This window comes from Desmodus rotundus, chromosome 7 (assembly GCF_022682495.2).
Source record: "Desmodus rotundus isolate HL8 chromosome 7, HLdesRot8A.1, whole genome shotgun sequence".
NCBI classification, from domain to species: domain Eukaryota; kingdom Metazoa; phylum Chordata; class Mammalia; order Chiroptera; family Phyllostomidae; genus Desmodus; species Desmodus rotundus.
Genome location: NC_071393.1, coordinates 108,758,302 through 108,780,836, shown reverse-complemented (window position 1 = coordinate 108,780,836; position 22,535 = coordinate 108,758,302). Strand labels below are relative to the sequence as shown.

The 22,535-nt window shown below is 44.1% G+C and overlaps 1 protein-coding gene across 2 annotated transcripts in view; it reads right to left on the bottom strand.

Annotated features, from left to right (window-relative positions):
• Positions 1-22,535, bottom strand: part of MTHFD1 (methylenetetrahydrofolate dehydrogenase, cyclohydrolase and formyltetrahydrofolate synthetase 1) — a 54,874-nt gene that overhangs the window by 13,615 nt on the left and 18,724 nt on the right. For both annotated transcript variants that reach the window (XM_024567765.4, XM_024567766.3), the window contains 19 exons: positions 21,125-21,184; positions 20,653-20,706; positions 19,649-19,785; positions 19,405-19,505; positions 17,437-17,573; positions 16,478-16,589; positions 11,764-11,891; positions 11,235-11,332; positions 10,888-11,061; positions 9,895-10,031; positions 8,337-8,383; positions 7,608-7,715; positions 7,392-7,466; positions 5,349-5,451; positions 3,502-3,578; positions 2,795-2,935; positions 994-1,062; positions 620-731; positions 382-521 (listed from right to left, as the gene is read on the bottom strand). In XM_024567765.4, coding sequence (XP_024423533.2) covers positions 382-521; positions 620-731; positions 994-1,062; positions 2,795-2,935; positions 3,502-3,578; positions 5,349-5,451; positions 7,392-7,466; positions 7,608-7,715; positions 8,337-8,383; positions 9,895-10,031; positions 10,888-11,061; positions 11,235-11,332; positions 11,764-11,891; positions 16,478-16,589; positions 17,437-17,573; positions 19,405-19,505; positions 19,649-19,785; positions 20,653-20,706; positions 21,125-21,184 — 2,010 coding nt within the window. The remainder of the gene's footprint in view (positions 1-381; positions 522-619; positions 732-993; positions 1,063-2,794; positions 2,936-3,501; positions 3,579-5,348; positions 5,452-7,391; positions 7,467-7,607; positions 7,716-8,336; positions 8,384-9,894; positions 10,032-10,887; positions 11,062-11,234; positions 11,333-11,763; positions 11,892-16,477; positions 16,590-17,436; positions 17,574-19,404; positions 19,506-19,648; positions 19,786-20,652; positions 20,707-21,124; positions 21,185-22,535) is intronic.

Sequence of the window (22,535 nt, the reverse complement as noted above, 5' to 3'; positions counted from 1 at the left end):
GGGGTTTGGGTGGCTGGCTGCCAGCGTCACTGTTCAGAGGGAAAATGGGACTGAGATTTTACAAGAACAGTCTGAACATAAGGAGTTTTCTGTGGGTATAGCTAGCACAGGTCCTCGGAGGGATTTAGATATTATCAGATGTTTTCCTCAGCAAGGCAGGCCACGAAACGAATTTCAGCCCTCTTAACATGCCGAGAGTTGGGAGTGCCTCTGCATGAAAGGACAGCTGGCACAAGGGCTGCCTGAACACCCCTTGCCAAAGGCACGCTTTTAATCCTGAGGACAACAGCCACTCAATGAAGGAACAGGCACAAGTCATCCAGCTTCCTCAGCCTTCAGAACATTCCTGACGATCAGACTCCTCCTACTCGCGCCGCTCACCGTGGGGCCGCCTCCGTGCATTTTCAGAGCCCTGACAGTGGCAACGAGCACCACCACGTGAGGGCGGAGACCAGAATACCGGCATTTGATGTCAAAAAACTTTTCCATTCCGATGTCGGCTCCGAATCCTGCTTCAGTCACTGTAAGTGAGGAGAAAAGCAACTGTAAAAATGCTATCCCCGCTCCTTTGACGTTAAGAAACATACCGTCTATTCAGTGACCGTGCAAAAGCACTCACCTACAAACCCTTCGGGGCCAACCAGCTTGAGCGCAATCCGGTCGGCAATGATAGAGGAATTCCCATGCGCGATATTAGCGAACGGCCCGGCGTGAACGAACACTGGCGTGCCCTGTGGGAATCAAGGCAGCATGAGCGGACCTGCCAATCCTGCTTCAAAATGGGATCACTGTCAGTTGGAATCCAAAAAGAAAAAACAAGAAGATATCCCAAAGGCTTAAATATGAAGCTGCCTCTTTTGTGACAGTAATGTCCTAATACAACTGTGAGAAAGAATAAGAGAGAGAGATGAGCAAGTAGAAAAGGTCTTGACTCCCCAGAAAGAGTGTGAACACAGAAAACTGATCCAGAAAGGCAGCAGTCACTCGGCTCACCTCTAACGTCTGCATGAGATTGGGCTTGACTGCATCCTTCATGAGCACGGTCAGCGCACCACTCACCCCCTGCAAGGCAAAGGCACGAGTGTGGATTCCTGCCAGCAAACAACCAGCCTTCTGACATAAAAATTCAACACCCTTACATCTTCCTTTTTTAGCCATCTTGGACCAATTAGTACTTTCGTCTGAACTAGACTATGCATTTATGCATTTATTTTTTTTTTCTGGATATACTCTGAAGTTACCAGTTATTTTAAGCAGAAAGAACAGCTAGAATAAAAACAATACTCACATGTAATCTTTGGAAAAACATGTAACTGTGGGAACATGCATGGATGAGGGCAATCCATTTTAGACTAGTTTATAGTGCAGAAATGCTAGCTCTTTGAGTGCTGAATTATTTGTAAAGTTGGTGTCTGGGCAGTAATGGCCACAAACCAAATTCAGTACATGTTTCCCAAAGCAGAAATTAAACATCTACCCAGGAATTCAACACCAGCTCTTAAATACAGGTCCCTTTCCAAAGCCCTGCAACCACAGCCTAACAAACTGGTAACAAAGTACAACAAAACTATGGATCCCAGTTATGTTAGAGTTTTCAAAAGATTTTATTTGTTTATTTTTAGTGAAAGGGGACAGGAGGGAGAAAGGGAGAGAAACCGATATGGGAAAGAAACATGGATCGGTTGCCTCTTGTACGTGCCCCAACTGGGAACCCAACCTGCAACCCAGGCATGTGCCCTTGACCAGGAATCAAACTGGCGACCCTTTGCTTTGAGGGCTGATTCCCAGCCAACTGAGCCACACTGGTCTGGGGCCAGTTATAGTCAGTTTTAATAAGTTTCTGCTTTGTGTGTGACAATGTAAAATAATTTCCTTTTTTACACATATTAACTGTGCAAACAGGATATTAATGTTTTCCCCTTTGTCTGAATTCACCTGATATAATGCTTGCTTAATCACAGGCCAACCATTATGGTGTATAATAACACAAACGGACTGTTAAAAAATTAATCTAGCCCTGCTGGTGTGGCTCTGGATTGAGCACTGGCCTGTGAATCAAAAGGTTGCTGGTTTGATTCCCAGTCAGGGCACATGCCTGGGTTTCAGGCCAGGTTCCCAGTTGGGGGCATTGGGGGTGTGCGAGAGGCAACCGATTGATGTTTCTCTCCCTCTCTTTCTCCCTCCCTTCCCTTCTCTCTGAAAATAAACAAAAATAAAATCTTTTAAAAAGTAAGTAAATAAATAAAATAATAAAAAAATTAATCGATAAGGTCATCTCATTTTAAACTTCATGTTATCATGCAGACAGTTCAGAAATAAATCGGAAGCAGGGAACTAACCTAGTGGGACTGTCAGATAACTAGAAATGAGTTATTCCCAGTGCGGTTATCAGCGTGGGTAAGGTGGCGGCCAACAGACCTCATGACTAGAGGTCGCTGTGCAGGGAGGCCTGTCCTGGGGAGAGGCCAGGGTGTGACTTCAAGCTCAGCTACTGAGGGCTTCACCCAGACTCTTCGTGTCCTCTGCAAACTGAAGTCATACACCCACTTTTGGGAATATCCACAGGTTGAAGATGTTGCTTAAACCACCTGAAACTGGTGGTCTATTTGTGGAGCATACTACCTATTACTCGCTAGGAAGTATATTTTATAAATTTCCTAATTACCTTGTCAGCAGTGAAATCACACTAAATTTGTTAGTTAACTGCAGCATAGTTTTTGTGATTAGGAACTGCTGAGAGACCCTAGGACAACGGACACAGGTTTATCACAGGCCCACAGCGCTGGGCGCTCACCAGATCTTCAGTGCTGATGGGCTCCCCTTTCTTGCTGGATGCCACGACCATTTTGCTCAGCCTCTCTCTCATGTCTTCTAGGGAACTGGTCAGAGCCAGGACGGCCATGATTTCACTGGCCACAGAGATATCAAACTGGGCCTGTTGGAAGGAGAAAAACACACCAGGGAAGGCTTCCTTAGACAAGAAGAGTGTATTGCAAAAGTGAACTGGAAAAAATAACAGTAGTACACAATGAACTTGGTGCAAATAATTTGTGATTAACTACTCCAAGACCTTGAGTGGTCCAATTTTAAAAATAAATATTCTAGCAGGCCCAACAACCCCAGTGAAAGCAGCTTGTAATCCTGTGGTGACGGTTCCCCAACACACCGGGAGACAACATGGAAGCTCTTACGCTGAAGAATCGTACTACAAAACGGCCACAGAAAAGAAGCAATTTCAATCAGTTGTGTGCAAAGGTATTCACTCGGGGCTCTCCACCTCCAGGAAAAAATGCCGAGGGAAAAACACAGGTGACACATGGGATTTATGGCAAAAGCTGTCATGAGTGCTCAATGCCACACACCCACGCGCTTCCATTTTAAAAGGGAGAAGGCAGAACAACACCTGGCAGATCAGTCGTATGGGAGCTGAGGGAGGAGGACGGAAGGAGCGAGGATTCGGCTCATCTGAACTAATTTATTTACAAAGGAACGAGTACTTACCACCCGCGTGTGCCCTTTCTCTGTTGGAGCCTGTCCAATTGTGATCTTCCTCAGGAATCGATCGTTGGTATCCAACACTACGGCAGAAAGGGAGGAGGCAGAACAATGTCTAGTAAAAGGGCCATAAAGTTAAAGGAACCGGCCAACTCTTAAAGCAACACGTCTAACTTAATGTCTGTCTATTAATACTTGGTTTCAAAACTGATAGCAAACCTAGACTGTGAGTTCAAATTAAGAAACGATGTTCACATATCATAAATGTACAGGAATTATTTTGAAAGAAATTTGGACTAGCTTGGTTTTCTTCTGTCTATAGAGAATTCACACAGCTAGAAATCTAGAACCTCTTTGAAAGCACATTCGATCTCACAAGAAAACAGCTGCCCGTTTGTCAAAGGCAGAGTCTGTGCTGACCTTACCCCATCCTGAGAAACGCAGGGCCAGGCAAGCGCCTTCTGAGGCATGCTGGGTGACAGACCCGCTGTTTCCTTCAGCACACCGAGGAGAAATCATTGCCATTCCAGGGACAGAATATCTATCCAACTGTATACCCTTGGAAACACAGCAAAGATCAACCAGCTAACTAATCTATCTTACTTCTACCTCTCAGGACTAATTACTGTTGACATGTTAGTGTATTTCCAATTTTGTTTTTTGCATGAAGTGCCAAACAATAACAAAATACAAAATGAACAATACACTTGTAAGACTCTAAATGGGTCAAAGAGGAGAGGCATTCGTAAGGCACTTGATAATATGCCAAATTATTTTCCATGAAGATGAAGAAACACCCAAAGCGGCGTCTCGTTTGGCACCCAGAGGGAGACACTCACACACTCCACTTGATAAATGAAGGATGTAAAGTCTGCCCTTATTTTTCAAAAAATATATATCAAGTTCCTTGTACCTAATATCTCTGTGTAAAATAGCCAGTCAATTGGGTATGATTCATTTTTTCCCTCTGGTCTGCTTTTGCTTTCTTAAAAAGCATAAATTAGACATTAAAGTGAAGGAAAAGTGACTGAGATGATAAATTTTCAAAAAAGGTCTTTAGCTTATTCCTCATAAAATATCAAACCATCTGCCTAATAATGCTGTTGAAGCAAAGGAAGAGAAGTATCAGTATGGTTTTATATATTAAGAGTCATCTTAAAAACGCCGTTAGCCAGCAACAGTTACTGAGCCAATGAAAATCACAAGTACAGTCAATAAACTGGCCATTAGTTGCATTTTGCATGAGTCGATGAAAACTCCTTCTCAGCAGGGACCCCGGGTAGATGGATGTACTGGTACGGAATAAAAGTCTAAGCTGGGCTGGTTGTGTACAGAGAAAAGCAACATGTGGCAGTGAAACCAGGCAGCTCACACACTAAACTGCCAGGGGCTTAAACCTTGAAGGCTACCTGCTTTGCTACAGGAGAGTTTAATATAATGAGGTTAAAAGGAGTAGGCAAGCTAGAGAGCTACAAGAAAAATCAAGTCACTTATGCCAGACAAGAGTTCTGAGAATAAAGGGCAAGATGAATCAGAAAGTGATTAAACAGAAAACTTGCAAAATGTTATTTCTGGCATATGCATGAGCTTCTGTGAAACCACCCTCACTCCGATCAACAGAGAATGGCCAGCAAATGCCCAACGAACCCAACAAAAGGTCGTCTGATTACAGCTAATAAGGAGAGAGCTGATGGGGGTGGCCAGAAATATGAGTAATTCACCATCCTGGTCGTGTCTTAACCATGAAAACACCAATACACGGCTTCCAGACCCCGCATTTTAACCTCTCTCACAGAGGGCGTGGATCGCGCGGTACAACCAAAACAAATAGGACATACATATGGCTCCGGTACCTCTTTGCCAGGTTATGGATTCCGGATCAATATCCAGTCTAGCAAATCTGTTTATCTCTTCATCTGTCAGTGTGGCAGGGTCGGTCTTTTCAATGCCTAGTCTCTGAAGAGGCAGTAAAATTAGAATATAAAACAAGACGATACAAACAAAAGCATAATAAATTTAAAAAATTTTCTGATTCTCTATCTCCGGAGAGGGGCCCCCCTATAGAAACCAGAAACCACGTTTAATTCAGAAGGGAAAAACTATGATCCCTTTCGTGAAACCTTTATTTCCTACTCACACATGTACAAAGGTATTATCAACACGTTTGTCCCTATAGCTGTTTAGACACATTTCTCTAGGCCTAGAAGTGCTGTACCTAATTCATCAAACCCAAACATACTGAAAGGAAAAGGAGGTGCAAAGCCTTTTCAATCAGACAATTGAGGAGCCCAATTCAAATGAAATATTAGGAAGGGCAAAGATAAAGTATAAATCAATACAAATCCCACTTGAACATATTTTTAACATACCACTACACTTTTACAGCCCTCTTACTGTTTCAAAAGGCACAAAAAGGGTTTGTCTCTTCCTCTTCATAGAACTTGGCAACTTTATTTATAGTGTGTACATGGGTCACACACTGAAATGGAAAATGCTTATAAAATGTAATCTCCTTCTAACTCATGGTAGGTCTGAGTGGGTTCCAGCAAGCCCTCCTCTTTCCCAGTTCTGTCCCTGTGCTAGGAGGGCTTTGTTTTAAAACCTCAGACATGTTTTCAGGGCTGGAGCTCACTGGCTTGTCAAATACCCTTGCATTCCTAGCATAGGGCATTGTTTACAGAAGTTACTAGGCTGAGAATCTGTTGTTAACAACGCACTCTAGACTGCGCCCCCGGGAGGCAGACTGCAGGAACACTGGGCAACAGAGGATGCTTGGGGATCCAGGAGACAGGGGATTGCGGATCTAGGTGCAACCTGGTGAGGGGTACTGTGGCCTTAGACAAATTCCTGGATTTCCAATCCTAGAGCTTTTTAAAGGACTATTTAACATTTAGTCCAGTGCCTCCTCACATCTGACAGGAAGTTCCATCAACAAAGGCAAGATTAGAAGTTGCTGGCTCTTCCCAGGGTATTTGCTGCCTCACAGAACACAGCTCTTTTATAAATAGGGTAATAGTTGCCTCGCCTGATGCATAGGATTGGGGGGAGGGGTGTAAAAACAAAATAAGCTAAGGAATATCACATTGTGTAAAAGTCACTTTTTCTCAAGTCTAGAAAAAAATACACATACATAAATGGCGACAGAATTGTAAAGCAAGTAGAGCAAAATGTAAACGATGCATTTGGGTAAAGGGGAGCTTCATGTATTATTCTTACAACATCAAAATATCAAGTTGTAAAAACTAAAACTAAAGTGAGACTAACAGCTATGGATACACACACAAGCAAGGTAACAGTTCATTCCTTTGTATTTCACGGACGTGCCGGTTTGTTTATCCATCCATCCACTGAAAAAGGACCTTCGGGTTGTTTCTCGATTTGGGGGATTATTACTAGAGCCTCTAAAACCTTTCATGTTTTTGTATGAACACAAGTTCACATTTCCCTTGGAGAATACCTAGGAGTGAGATTTCCGGCTGTGTGATTGGAATAGTGTATATTTAATGACTATATATTTTCAGTAGAAACTCAGGTTAAATAGAGAAGTAACCATTCTTGCTTAAGGTGCCAGTGCTGGGAAGAGCAGAGATGCAAACTTCAAAAGCCACTCAGCTGTGGCCTGCCACCCTGACTCCCGCCCATGCTACAGAGGAAGTGGCAGTCTTTGCAGCTGAGGGCAGGTGGTCAGTGCTTTATTTATTTCAAGACTAACCAGTGATAACTTACAGATAAATGGGAAATAACCCCTACCACCCATCTCTGTTATGTACATCATGACCTTAAAGCTATGGTTATGGGTGTAACTTTATCCAAAATAGGCTACTCCACGGAGAGTTTTACCTCTTACCAATTACTCAACTGCATACCATATCAAAAATGAGGAGGGGAAAGCTTACCCGTAACCTTCGGATTTGGATATCAGAGAACTTTCTCACTCCATTTACTGATGGTACCAAACGATTGAAGAGAGCCTTAAAGAAAAGGAGGAGAAGGGCTTTTAAATGAAAGGGACCCCTCTGCCTTGCTCCCTGCACCAGCAACACCCAAGGGACCAACATTAATTCAGGTGCTTGAACCCTTTCAAAAGCACCCATGGGGCCGCGGAGCCATACCTTGTCAGTCTGGGTCAGTTCATGGAATATCCGGGCATCAATGGCGGCAGCCACGAGGTTATTAGCTGCAGTGATGGCGTGGATGTCACCAGTGAGGTGCAGATTAAACTACAACAGAGCAGGAGACACACCAGTCCTCTAACTTTCGCACATTCAATCTATTGCAACCACATGAACCCCTATGTTAAAGCCAATGGACAGCCGACGGCAGCACAGCTCATGGACAAACGGCCAAGAGAGGCAGGTGTTGAAAACATAAACTACTGTCTTCAGAGGAAACTGTGGTTTCCCTAAGTGACAGTCCAGTCACCACACACACCATACCACCAGGATGAACAGCAACACTGAGTCACTGAGGACACACTAATGTCCTTTCAACAGCGAGCAAGGAGTACAGGGAGCAACCCATCTCTGTCCGTACATTGCTCACACTTCTACAGTTAGTTATTACTCTGAATTTACTCCCTGTCGGTTCTTCCCAATCTCATGCTTCATTTGATCACTTGCTTAAAATTATTAATTTCCCCCTGAAAACCAGATTTTGAAGTTCTTTTCATGTCAAAAAACTAAGCTGTGTTAAAACTTTGCAAATTAAGATATTTTTCCCTTCAGTGTCGCTTCTGTTGGAAGACGAATCATTTGACCACTAAGACCTTTACAAAAAGATTAATTTCTTGGAGGATAACTATAATAAACCGTCTGATTCAACCAATTCCCGGGACACTTTACCTCTTCCATAGGAATGACCTGAGAGTAGCCACCACCTGCAGCGCCACCTAGAGGACAGGTCAAGGGTGAGGCTCAGGTTAAGCATGTTTCTCCACAAAGATGAAACCAAATAGATTGTAATTGCTATGCATATTATTTATTTACTTTTTACAACTATTTAGACAGATTTGATCAGCGTTTTTAATTTTTTTGCATCAGGCGAAAACACCGGATCTTTCTTGCGCTGAATAGTCTCTCAGCTGAAATCTGAGTCAACCTGACAAAGCAAGAACACGTACACACCTACTCTTTATCTTTGGAAACAGGTTCCCTGTGATGCCTGACATCTGTGAAAAGACCCAGACTACGGTTACATAAAGGCAAACCCGTTCAATTTCGCACCCTCATAAACACTACTCTGGCATTTAAAAATAGCAATATTTAAAATACACACACCAAACACAAACACAGGAACTGTAATTCTTCCTAAATAGGAGACATATGTTAGAAAAAAGATTAACCGTTAGATTTTTGCTGGCATATTTGGATTATTAACCAAAAGCCAGTAAAAAAAATCCAGGATTTGGAGATATGGATTTTTTAAATTTTTGATGAGGCAGGGACCACGCAATGAAAAAATGAGGCAATTTGTGACATGAAGGAAATACTGGGTTCAATAAGCAGAACAAGGAAAAAAGGTTCATTCTGATATTGAAAGGGATTTCAGCTCAAAAGCAGAACTAAGCGCATTTACGAAACAGATCAAAACGATAGGCCGAAGAGCAAAGGTGTACCTGAGTTAACTTTTATAGGAATCGTCAAAACAAGCAGAATATATGATACCCCATCCACTAAGCAAATGAGAACACGAACTCTAAGAAGTTATTACAATTAATAAAACATAATTTTAATTAAAAGGACATTTGCAGTACTGCAGCTACCAAACGCTGAAGGCAAAGTTCGATTACTGACATTGTATTTTTACGTGCCAGGTGAAACACTGTGTTGATGGTGCTGTTCTAGACCTTGAAATAGACATGGGGCCCACCCTGGTACTTAAGAACAGTGCCTTTGACCTAGCTGTCTCTGAAGTCCCAGTTGCTGCTATTGTAAAATGGGGACACTATCTTATCTTAGAAAATAAAATAATATGCATCAACTGCTTAGCACAAAACCTGGCATAAGGCACATACTCGACGAGGGGAGGCTTTTCTTATTCCCACAGGGTACAGTATCTGTAGGGTTTGCCTATGTCTCCAGAAAGTCAGCACGGTGACTGATAGCTATGATTACCTTTGTCGTTACTGAGACAGCTGACTATTAGTCATATAAAAGTACATCTGCCCACAGAGTACCCATCACAGGAATTCCTGTGCAGCGTCAAACAGTGACAGCAGGAGCTGGGGTGACCTGAGGAAAGCCCTCACCAAAAGCACCATGACAGGGGGTGTGAGGAAGACATTCCTAGTGTCTAAATAAGCTGAAGACTCCACAAGCATTCATGGGTCAAGAGAGTCCAGGGAAGCCTGAAGGAGAGGCAGGTGTATTCTGGCCACCCAAGGCCCGGTCCCACCGATACCTTTTATTCCAAACGTGGGGCCCTGAGAAGGCTGCCGCACACACGCAAAGACGTTCTGATGGAGGTGGGCTCCAAGGGCTTGCACCAGCCCGATTGTGGTCGTGCTCTTCCCTTCTCCCAGGGGAGTTGGAGTTATTCTTCAAGATGAAAGCAAAAGAGGCAAAATTACATTCAGGGGAATTAATTGATGTGAATCACTAAGTCAGACCTCACAGACCCTAGAGAATGATTCTTAATCTGAATAATAAGAAAGACGAAAGACCGGAAAAGGATCTTAGGAGTATTAGTTGTAATTTCCTCCCAATTTTAAATTAAAAAAACATTGCCGTGCTTTTGCTCTGCCCACTGTAAGGAGCAAATATACTTTACCTTGTAGAGAAAGACACTGCTATGATTTAAATGTCTCTATTTAGTCTCAAAAACTAGCTTTTATATGTAAGTCAGCCAAGCAATAAAAATGAATGCTTGCCCTGACTGGTGTAGCTCAGTTGGCTGGATGTCATCCAGCAAAGTGAAAGGTCAGTGGTTCAATTCCCCCTCAGGGCACATGCCTAGGTTGTGAGTTCGGTCCCGGGTTGGGGCATGTGCTGAGAGGCAGCTGGTTGATGTTTCTCTCTCACATCATTTCTCTCCCTGTCTTTCTCCCTTCCTTCCCCTCTCTCTAAAAATAGATAAATAAAATCTTAAAAAAAAAAGAATGCTCAATAGAACTAAAGAATTAATGAACTTAGGGTTTAAAAAAATAGCAATTCCATATGAAGACCAGGTTTTAAGACCCAACTCTTGCATTAACTTGACAAATTTTCTCATCTCTGAAGGTTATATTCTACTCTGACCTCACAGGATGACTGTACAGATTAAAGCAGGTGAAAATGCTGAAACCAAAGTAAAGGAACCTTCATATATATATGCTAACTGTAAATGCAAGCCCTGCTAATAATAATAGTCAAGATTAATATTAAGATTTGATTGGCAAATGAATAAAAACCACACCCAGTCACCACGACGTATTTTCCATCCGGTTGCGACTTCAGGCGTTTCAGCACCGACAGCAGAACTTTGGCCTTTGTGTCCCCATACAGTTCCACCTCTTCAGAAAACAGACCAACTTCTCGGGCCAGGTTACCAATGGGCTTTGGCTTGCAGGATCGCGATATGTCAATGTCACTTAAAAGAAATATAGAAATGGTGAATCAATCTTTATTCATGGAATTAATTAATCCAACCCTAGTAAGGTCCCACTCCAACCACTGACGGTAATTTCAGAAGGGGTGTATGTGTCACCACGGCTACAAACCAACAACCCACAAAGTTTGAAACCTGTAAAATTTTATTTTTACCTAGGAACAGGTGTCTTGAGGTTAAGCTTGGTATACTGAATCGGCCACTTTCCTGGCTTAAATTTCTCCAGGAAACGTTTTGCACTCTCTACTGTGCTCTAAACAAAATGACAGAAATGGGATGTAGCTGATTATTTTAACCTCCATCTCAATTCTGAATCCAGGTCACTCAAGTTCAATCACAAAATGGACAGCTTTGTGGTCCACCTATGAATGTGCTTCAATTCTAGGCAAGTGTCTACAGGCACCTAAAATGCCCTATCAGCTGGTGTGGGTTAAAAAGTGTTTGCACTTTTCTGTTCCTGAAGTTATATTCCAAACTAAATGGGAATCGTGCCTTCCCTACTTTCCTCTGCTAATACGACGGATTCTATCTCCCTGTTCTTCCACTACCTTCTTTTCCTTCAACAGATTCTATCCTTACTTAGCTTCTGAGCAGGTTTTATGACATTTCTACTTGGGGAGAAAAGCAGTAACTTGAATTCTATCAGTTTCCTAGAACTAATAAGAAACTTTTATTCGAACGCACCTGCATGAGCATGGCCACAGTCATGGGCCCAACGCCGCCAGGAACAGGAGTGATGAAGCCTGCCCTCTCCTTGGCCTCACTGTATGCCACATCGCCCACAATCTTCTTCCCACTCGGTTTTGTATCGTCTGGTCCAGGCAGGGGGAAAAATCAAAACAAAGTCTCAGAATTGTATCCTGGTGTTTATTTCTAAATTAAGTGATTAACTACAACCCTTTGTTCCAAAAACTAAGTAAAATTTAGGGTGTGTAGTCCCCTCTGGCTCAAGTGCCTGCTTTACTTAAAAGCTATGAGATGACAGGTGGTTGCTATTTCCTAGGGATAAACTTACCTGCAAAAATTCACAAGGTGTTTCAATGGTTTTTCAGAACCAGAAGAGTCCTTTTGTAGTCTGTCAGGTGGCAAACAAAATACCAACTCTTTTTTACTCTTAAAGCCAACTACCCAATTTATAATGAGCTCCTTTTAAAATGTTAATTTGCCGAGGCCTACAAAGGAATTTTTGGGGTGCACAAAGCTTCAACTATGTCACAGCTGCCAGATACCGTTTCTACAGCAACCGCCAGCATTTTGTAAGCTCCATGCATGAGATGGAGGAACAATTCAAAATCCAGTTCCAAAGAGGAGCAGCTACTTAAATATATGTGAAAAGCAAAGAATATAATTACACTTCCCTAAAAAAGATACAAGAATAACTACAATTCTTACAAGCAAAGAATAGCTATTCAAGGGAACAAAACCCAGTGATGCATCATTGCTCACTCAGATAAAAGTCATCTCCACTGGGCTTCAGAGCACTTCTGGGAGGGGCTGGGACACGGGGCTAGACCTGGCAGCTCTAAGGCTTCCGAGGCAGGATTTCGTAGGACCTCAGCCATTTCACCATCCTCTCTGATCACATCTCCACAACCAAGAGAGGATGCATCAGAGTACAGCAGGTCCCCAAATAACATCATCTCATTCAATGTCATTCTGTTATAACGTGGATGGAAAAAAAAAACCTGATTCCTGGTTGGGGCCACTGTTTGTGGGGGTCTGCACACTCTCCCTACGTCTGTGTGGATTTGCTCTGGTTTCCTCCCACATCCCAAAGATGCGCATGTGAGGTGGACTGGCGTGTCTAAATCATCCCCCTCTGAGTGTGGGTATGTGTGATGCGCCCTGCGATGGAAGGGGTCCTGGGCGGGGCTGGTTCCCTCCTTGCATCCCAAACTGCAGGACTAGGCTGCCACCACCCGTGCCCCTGAACTGGAAGAAGTAGGTTGGAAAATAATGATCTCACTCATTTTTATTCATCTTTCTTAAATGTACATATAGCTCACATTTATTTTGATGTTTAATATTGAAAGTGTTTCAGTCTTTATTTAGAAGTTTGGTGATTTTTTTGTGACCAGATATATGCCATAAAAACTTAATTCTTGCTTATATCAATTAGCCTGTGGTAAAATTGGTTTCATTATATATTGTTTCATTTAAAAACCAGCTTCCAAGAACCTACAGCCAATGTAAACCGAGGGGTGACTGTAGCCAAAAGGCCAGAATTAAGAGCCTTAGGCCGTAGGATCAGCTCTTCCACTAACTGCTAGTCCTCAGCCCCTGTGAGCTTCTTCTGATCATAAGTCCAAAGATGCAAAGACGGATTAATATTACCTATTTCACAAGCTTGCTGAGAACCAAGTGAGACAATGTGCATATTCTTGAGCCTGAAAAAGCATTCTCCAAACTTCAGAGTTTCTCTTCCCACTGTAAATAAAATATTTTCTACAGGTACTACAAGGAGCTGACAAACAAAAACTCCTCAGGTAGTTTGCAGGTTTCTAGAAGATTATAAGCAGCAGCTCTGGCAGAACATTTCCTCTTATAACCACTACAGTCATTTCAAAACACCAAGGAAATACTGTTAAGGGCTTGTCTTTTGTACAGGTTTTCACAGCCTAACGCTGAAGTTAGCTTCAAATACCCTGGGACCTCTTTCTCTGTTTTAACGTCAGTCAGTTTCTCCATGTTTCTCAGTATGTGCGAGACATGGCGATTTACTGCACATAAATGCTGCGCCGGCTGGGCTCAGTGTTGCCGCTTCACCAGCACCATCAGGGCTGACCGGAATGCTCTCTGATGGGCGTGCAGCGTTTCGTGGAAAGTATGATGTGGTCAGTGGCAAAAGCGACCACTTCCCCACCTAAGTAAGTGTATGGCTTTAGTAACCGACAAACGTCTTGGCTAAACACCTCAGGCCTAGAATTTCTCTCTCATTGGGAACTATAGGTGCAAAATTCAACTGAAGATCCATCCAGCTGAGACTTGACTCCTTCGCATTTAATTGGGGGACCCCTAATAACAGAACCCAGTATGGAGACCACTGTGCTGGATAAGCTGAGACTGGATTGGGATAGGGTGGGGAGTCTGTCCCCTCTTTTTATAAGCCCAAATAAAACTTACTGGTAATCTAGCCCTTCTCAAATTATCTTAGTAAACCAAGCAGGGAGAACACTTTGACATACTTCTCTGGCCAATTCTTTCTGCTCTGTACTTGAAACTTAAAAATACTCCTTTTTTGGAAAAAATAAAAGTATACACTTTAATTCGTTCTTTTTTGGCAAGTGACTTACAATGTTTTCCCTGAGTGGACCATGCACGTGATTTAAACAATCATAATTTGAACCGAGCAGTGACCCCACTGTGGAGCACGGCCCTTACAGAAGGAGGAGAACAGGCCTTAGATCCTGCAGCCCACCCACGGCCTACAACTCAACGACTCTGCCATTCTGGGGAACAACGAAATCCAACCTCACTGATATTTATTCACTTATATGCCCAGCGTCAGTAAAAATACAGCTGGCCAGAAAGGAAGTAGTACATTGATCTTACTCATATTTTACCATCTCAATGAGGAATAAATGCAAGCAGGGTGATACGTTTCACACTTAAGTCAACCTTTCATACCTATCTGTAAGACTTCAGTTCCCCACCCAAGTGAGTGTCTCTTCGTCTCCCTCAAATCCGGTCCCCGCCAACAATGCCCAAAGCAGAAATATTATACAGAGGATGCACGGTTTGAAACAGCATGAGCTTGAATGTCATATTGCAAGTAGTCAAAAGTAAGGAGTTGTAGGTGAGCATTTCTTTTTAATCACCCATTAGATAATTACACTACAAAAAAAAAAATGAGTGCTCAATTATGCGCTACTGTCTTAAAAGCATGGTAGGGACTGTGGGAGGCAGGTTAAAAACAGTGAAGGCTTGACAGTGATTAATATTCCTGGCAGCTCACTGTCTGTATCTCAAACTTGAGATGGGAAGGGAGAAAAAAGATTATTCTTGCTATAACTCCCTTCAACAACTGAATAGACATGAGTGCAAGCAGTTAGAAGGCATACACTGGACGTGGGGCAGCAGAGACCACCGACCCGAGGCTGAGGAACTAGTGGAGGAGAGCACAGGCCACCAAGTATGAGACACACAGGATACAAGAAACACCAAGTCTATGCGGAGGGATGGAGCAAGGGAGAGGATTTTCCAAAGGAGAGATCATCTCTTGTTGAGGGGGAATTAGACAAGGTCTGAAAGGAACAAGGGGCGTTTCAGACAGAGAGGAGGTGAGGAGGAAGGGGTTGAAAGTGAAGATCACGGCTGAATGAATGCAATTTTGTGTAGCCCAAGTGCCTGATGCAGAGAGACAGCCCTTCGATGAAAGATGGCTCCTTCGTGAGTCTATGAGGTGCATATACCAGTATTCCCCGTACTGCCTTTTCAAATTTGTGGCTGAAAACATGAAGGAACAGCCTGCTCCGCTAAAGGTGCGGGCGTACATGCTGCCAAGGACAAACCAGGTGTGTGTGGGAAGGCATGTGGTCCGTTTACAACAATTTAAGACAGGTATTCACAAGGTGCACGTGAGAAAGGGGGCGGCAGAGGTGGCTGAAACTAATACAGGTGAGGGAATGAGACAAGTAACATGGGAGAAGCTCATGGGCCCGTGTCACAGTGAGTATGGCAAAAGCAGACAGCTGGATCCGATGGGGGTCAGACCAGTGAGGAATTCACAGCAGTCCATCCCGCTAAGGGGGTGACACTCAATGGTGACACTGACTGAGGACACAGGAGAGAGGAAAAATTGTAGTATTTAAAGATAAACCCAAGAGAGGGAATAATTGGGAAGGAAACTAAAAGGTTCCAGACTGTGGGAAGGCAGAATGGTGATATCATAAATGAAAACGGGAGTGAGGCATGAATTAGGGAGCTGGAGGCCAAGGACAGCTGCGGACACCGCTGTAAGGCCAGCTTGACCCTCTGTGCCTAGAAAAAGAGCAGGTCAAACGCCTTCTCTGTAAAGCCCTCTAGTGGACTCCTGGCAGAATGAGCCCCCTCTCCTGCAGGCTCACAGCACTTTGCAAAGATGACACTCTATTTTAAACCCATCTATCCTTTGTTAAAATAAGGGGTAATCTGTACATAAAGACAGAGGGAAGCCTCCCTCTTGCCCCCTCTCTGGCTCTCTCCCCGGACACCGTCATCCTGGGAGCAGCACAGTGCAGTGGTGGCTACGGCACCTACTAACTGTGAGCACCCACAGGCGGGCCAGTCACAGGGCACCTGAGCACTGCACACCTACAGCAGGACAAAGGTTCTCACTTAGGCTTCAGCTGATGACCTAGACATCCCCCTCTGTCCAGCCCTCTGCCAGAAACCCCCCTCCTCCCCTGGCGACACCCACCTGGGATGTAGTTGATTCCACAGTCGATGACGATTGCCCCGGGTTTGATCCACTCCCCTTTCACCATTTCAGGCTGACCAGTTGCGACTACCAGGATGTCACCTTTACTGACCTACAGAAACAGGGTTTTGACTTCAGAAACTAAAGAGTGACGCAGGAAAAATCTAAATGTGGCAAGGACACCCCTTTCATCCCTGCACAAACTTTTCACTGTCATCAGCTACTTTCTGCAGGCCACTCACTGACAGCTCTTCATGTGCTACGCTCACTCCTGCACATGCCCAAAGCTCCCCTTTCACAAGGATTTTACCAAATAGGGAACTTGATGAGAACTTGCAGGACAGGGGGGAGCACAGGCCTGGAGCCACAGCCCGGGGAGATGTCCCTGAATGTCAAAACATCCAGAGACTGCTCCCTCTCCTATGGAGTATGGGAACTCCCGCCTTCGGCAGGGCACTGCTTGGGGACGATTGCGAGACAAGGTGCTGGGCCTCTCTCTCACTCTCTCCCCACATTTGACAGACAACAGACTGCACTGTTAACAGGGATGTGTATACACGAGAACAAGCTGCGACACACGTCTTAGGACCTCTGTCCACATCCACCTGTGGAGCACCTTTATCTGAGGTCACAGCTGTTATCATCAATTTGGGATCTGGCTGCCAGGGGTCAATCCCAGTGCTTATTCTGCTAATCCCACTCTACCATATGGGGGCCTGGTGTAGGAAGAATATAGCCAGAACAAAGTCTGTATAACCTTGGGCAAGTTTTTCATGTGAATTTGTTTCTTCATCTTGTGAAATGAATGAAGAATCATAGAATTATTATAGCGGTTAAATGAGACAATGAGGTGAAGGGCATGGCAGTTTCTGGCACTTTAACGTTAGCTATTCCCATTGAGTGAGAACCCCACCACACACACACACAGATCGTCTTCCACTCCACCATGGACTCCATACCTCCTCGTCCAGGTTGGCAGTCTTGGAGTGGCAGGTAGTCACTGTGGCGTGGTTCCACAGAAGCAGGTCATGCATGGGGGCGCCGACTATTTTACTGCGCCCGACCACCACGGCGTGCCTCCCGGCAACCTGCACCCCTGAGAGAAAAGCCAGTGTGCATCAGAAAGCTTGGGGGGAGCTGCCCTCCTTTGCATGCCACCTAAGTGGGGCAATTCGGAACAAGTGCACAAAAACATATTCTGAGCTTCAAAAAGAAGTCTTCCTAAAAACACTCTTTCTTAGGAAATATTCTCAGCTCTAGGGTTTTAGCTACAAATTGGTGCTTGTACATGTGTCCTTCTTGCTGTGGGTTTTTGAGAGCAGCTTAAGCCAAGAACCATTGAGTCAGTGGCAGAGGAGTGGGAAGAAAACCTACACTCAAAGAAAAAAAGAAATCCTGACATAACAGCTAATAAACAGCCATATGGAAGAAGACATCGGATTAAATTACATGGGAAAAAGTTATAACAAGTAGGGGGCCTGTAAAGGAGTGGAGGGAAGCGAGGGGAATTAGGTTACTATTGGTGATTTTTTCCAACTTTGCTAAGCTTATTTATGTAGTTCCTCACCTAAATTTCTCTTTTGGCTTAGGGCCTGACCACGGGGTCATTTGCTGAGAAGTGATAAAGGGGGATTTTAACTGTAGTAGAAGGCTTTCTTTCTGCCTACTCAGCATCCATTACTGTGGCACTACACCAATGTCCTTTTTTGTGACAGATACACCCTACTTAATAGAGATGGTTTGGGTGAGCGCACCCAATAGCGGACAAGTGATCACATTTCATCCCAGCCAATGAGATCCAATCCCATGACTGTGAGGCACAAGGACGGAACAAGGCTGGAGCTGCTGGGGACCAAGTGAAGTATGAGAATGAGCTAGAATAAAGCAGAAATAAAGTCTTGAGGGCTCTGTTTGAGCCCCTCTTCCTAGCAGTGACTGAAGTGGACTCTTGTGTAAGGCAGTTGGTGCTTCAATTGTGCTTCTTACGAAACATTAATTTTATCCCAAAAAGATAAGCTTCTGTATAATGCTAACATCATAAGCATCTAGAAGCAAAGCCCTCAAAGTCTGAAGTGTTTAAAAGGTACCTTACTATACTTCTTAGGATTCAGCAAGGGACTCAAAGCTGCATTAGAGCAAATGGCAGCTTCACTGTCAATAAAAGGAAGTGGGACCCTGCAGCTGCTGAGGCTCGTGGGATTTGTTTTTATCAAGTTGTAACAAGCTGTTTGTTAAATATGCTGTAGAATATAAATTTAGTTAAGGGACCAATAGCTGTCCCAAGGCTTGTAGCTTGACCTTTTCTTGCCAACCACAGAAAATTTTTCTTTTGCACTGGTCAACATTTTCCACTTGAAACTTCTGATCCACTTCCCCTAAATAGGACACACTTCCTCGTTAAAAAAAAAAAAAAAGCTCTGCTAAAGGCATTTGTGATGAAATTAAAATACCAAGATGCTGACTAGGTAATAAGATAATACAGCCAATTAATTGTTAAGAGATTGTTTCCAACCATCTGTTTAGTTCTAGAACTACTGTTTCCACAGGTAGGTCTAGGTGCCGGGGGGGTGGGGGGGGCTTTTCACTCTGCGTCCTTATATACCATCTCAATTCTTACTACCATATAGGTGATTTTTTCACACACACACAATTTTGCTTTGAACTCAAATAACTTTGAGTTCAAACCTTGGCTCTGCTGCCTCTTGGGACAAATTACTCCATCGTTCAGAGCCTTTTGGACAATTAGAGTACTATTTCATAGGCTTGTTGAGAAAATTAAGTGAGGATTTAGGTAAAGCCCCTAGCAGACAGGTTGCTTATGCCAATCAAGTCCAGCTATGTAGGACCCACAATATAGCCCTCTATACCTCCACATGTGAAGATCGGTCTCTAAGAAATGGTGCTTTGTTTTTGGTTTTTGGTTTTACCTGTCCTTTTGATGAGTTCCAAGCATCCTTTAGGTGTACAAGGGATGAAACAGCCATTTAGGTCACCTCTAGCAAGTTTTCCAGCATTGATATTAGTCAATCTAAAACAGTGAAAGCAATGAATAGGGAGATGAAGGTAAATTAGGTGTCTTTATCCTTCAGAAGCAAATATGGTATGTTCTGGACATAGAAATAAATCATAACTGGAATCGTGCCATGTGACGTAGAGTCGGGCCACACTCACCCATCCACATCCTTCTCTGGCGCGATCGCGTTGATCACTGCTTCGGTGTTAATGGGATTTTCTGAATCTAAAGGTAGCTGCACTATGAACCCATGTACGGTGAAGTCTTCATTCAAAGATGTAATGTGCTTTAACACCTGAAAACAATACCACGTGCAGTCTGTAAGCCGCAGAGAAATCAAAGGGTGGAGACACACTTTCCGAGTCCAAGAGAGGCTGTCCCGTTTCCCTCTAAGAGTTCAACTGCCGTCCTCTCAGAAGGCGCCTCCCCCGGACCCTGAGAGCAGCTCTCCTTTAACACAGAACGTCTTCTTCAGGGGTCTGGTCGGACACCCATCAAAGAACTAAGAACTTCAGCAGTGATACCTATGGTACCATCGTTCAAATCAAGATTTCTGTGATGAGAGAAATGTTCTATAATTTACAACTTACTATACAATAGTGGCTATTAAATACTTGAAACATGGCCAATATAACCAAGGAACTGAATTTTAAATTTTATTTCATTTTAATTCAATGGCCACATGGGGCTAGCGGCTACCCTACTGGACAGTGCAGACGGGGAACATTTCCATGACCTCAGAAATTTCTTTCTCCCTCCTGCCCCTTCAGTTAACCCCCTACCTATAAGAACCACCGTTGTGACTTTAATCACAGATGCTGATACTGCCAGTGCCGTCGCATCGCCGAAACAGAATACACATTCGGTTTATGACATGCATGTAACTACAGGCCAAGGACCCCTTTCTAATAAACACTGCAGGTGATGTGAAGACAAACGCTGCTGCAATCACACTTCGAGGAGCGAACCCTCGTGCCCCAGTGCCGCACCACTTACTCTGCAGGTACTTTCGAAGATTTTCTGCAGGCCGAGTCTGTGAGGAAGCAACTACTGGGCGGGCTTTTGTATGCTGAATGTATCCATCTCTCAAGCTCCATTAAGCCAAAAACCAGAGAGGAAAGCCTTCAGCTGCCCTCTTAACACTCAGTTCCTAAAAGCTCACCTCAGATTCTGTGGCAGTTCTTGGTAACTTAATGTGAGTGGCTTTGATCCCAATCTGCAAAAGTGAACATTTAAAACAGGTGTTTGGCAAGAGAACTGGAGACATGGGCCCCTTCCTTTCACAGCTATGACTAAAACAAACCGTGCGGTGTGAGGAAGCATGCACCCTACATTCCGAAGTAGTAGTCTCATTTTGACCCGCTCGTCATTTACGTGTTCACTGTCATCACTGCACAAGCAATTCCCTGCCCACTACTCCTGCTCTTGGGGAAGTAGGCAGGTCATTGGCTAGAAAACATTCAAGGGTAAACCAGAGGCCGAAGCTCTAAGTCGCTCTGTTCCGACTTACGAAATAGACAAAACTAAAGTCCTCGGGTGATAAAAATCTTTACGGGAAGGGCAGAAAGGGCAAGAGGTAACAGGCAGGACCTGGGGTGGGGTGGGGCCGACCACACGGCTGTTCTAGCTTTTACCTCCTCTGCAGCCTTCAGCTTCACATTTATATAAAGATTGGAATCATCTTTGTCGCCAACCTAGAAGAATAAATACATGCAAATCAGACGATCAGGGAAAGGCAAGGTGTACAGAATAGTTTCTAAAATTTTATTTTGATAAAAGGAAGGTTTAATCATGAGATTCTTGTGGCAGAGAACTTTAACAGGAGAATGAGGAGAACGTCGGGGCAGAGCGGAGATGCGCACACACAGGTGGTACTGGTGATCCCTCCCCAAACAAGTCCCACCTGGTTCCCACTGAAAAAGCCAAAAGAAAAGAAAAAGCAGGGGACTGCCTGTACTGCCTTGGAAATCAGGCAAGGGTGCCGCAGGCCTGTCTGAAACATGTGGAGATTCGGCTTGCCACTGAGCCGGCATACCAGATCCAGAGGCCGGAGGAACCGTCCTCATCGGGGAAGAGAAACAACAGAGAAACAACACAGCTGCACAAGAACACCCAGAGGGCACGTTCTGGTCTCTCTCCCCGACTCCCGGGGCAGCGGAGAGCGCTCACGACCACACGGAGAAGAGAAACCAGCTAGGTGGCCCTCATTCCGGCTTACACAGAGCAGACACCGACGCAAGGCAAAGGGCAGTCTGCTGCCCTCAGGACAGAGGGGAAGCCCGGTCCTTTGAATCGCCATGCTGCATCTCATCATGTCCCTTCTATTTATTTAATCGTGGACAACATACTCACAGTTTTCCACTGTAACCATTTATCTGTAAAAGTTTATTTTACAAATAGTTTTCCACGTTCCAGCGGTTGACACCTGTCCTTTCCAAGGTTGAAACAGACTCTCAGGGTGATATGCTACAAACTTGGCTTCTCCCAAAACTGCAGAGGGAAGAATGGTAGGTCCCTTGATACTGACGCCTGGTGCCTTTTCACAGGACAATGGCAGAGACAGAAGCCGGCCTTAGTAACAGAGTATTTCCAGTCCAGGTCATGTTGATGCTGTCACTGAAGCTCCTGCTGGGCCCACGGAACATGAACTTACTCTTCGCTTCAGCTGTCCTTTACACAGATCTCAGTTTTGTCAATGTTAATTTGAATTTCATCTCTGGGAAGGTAAGTCCAAGTCCACTGAGGTTTTTTTTTACTGGGTTATTTGAACCTAAGTGCATTACATTAGTTGCTTCCTGCGGGGGGTTCCCTAGAATTTTTGTGCCTCCCATGTTTCCTCTTTGGCCACTTTCTGTATGTTCTTTGGCCCTAGCGTCCAACATTCGTTGATTCGGTTACTGGTTTTAAGGCACTCTGAGACTTTTAGATCAAAGTAGGAAAGACAGTCCTATTTATAACTATAGTTAGTTATTTAGATTTAACTCTGAGTCTAAATGGTTTTATCACTCACTGCCAGTCTTTTTAAAATTACAACTTCTCTCCTCT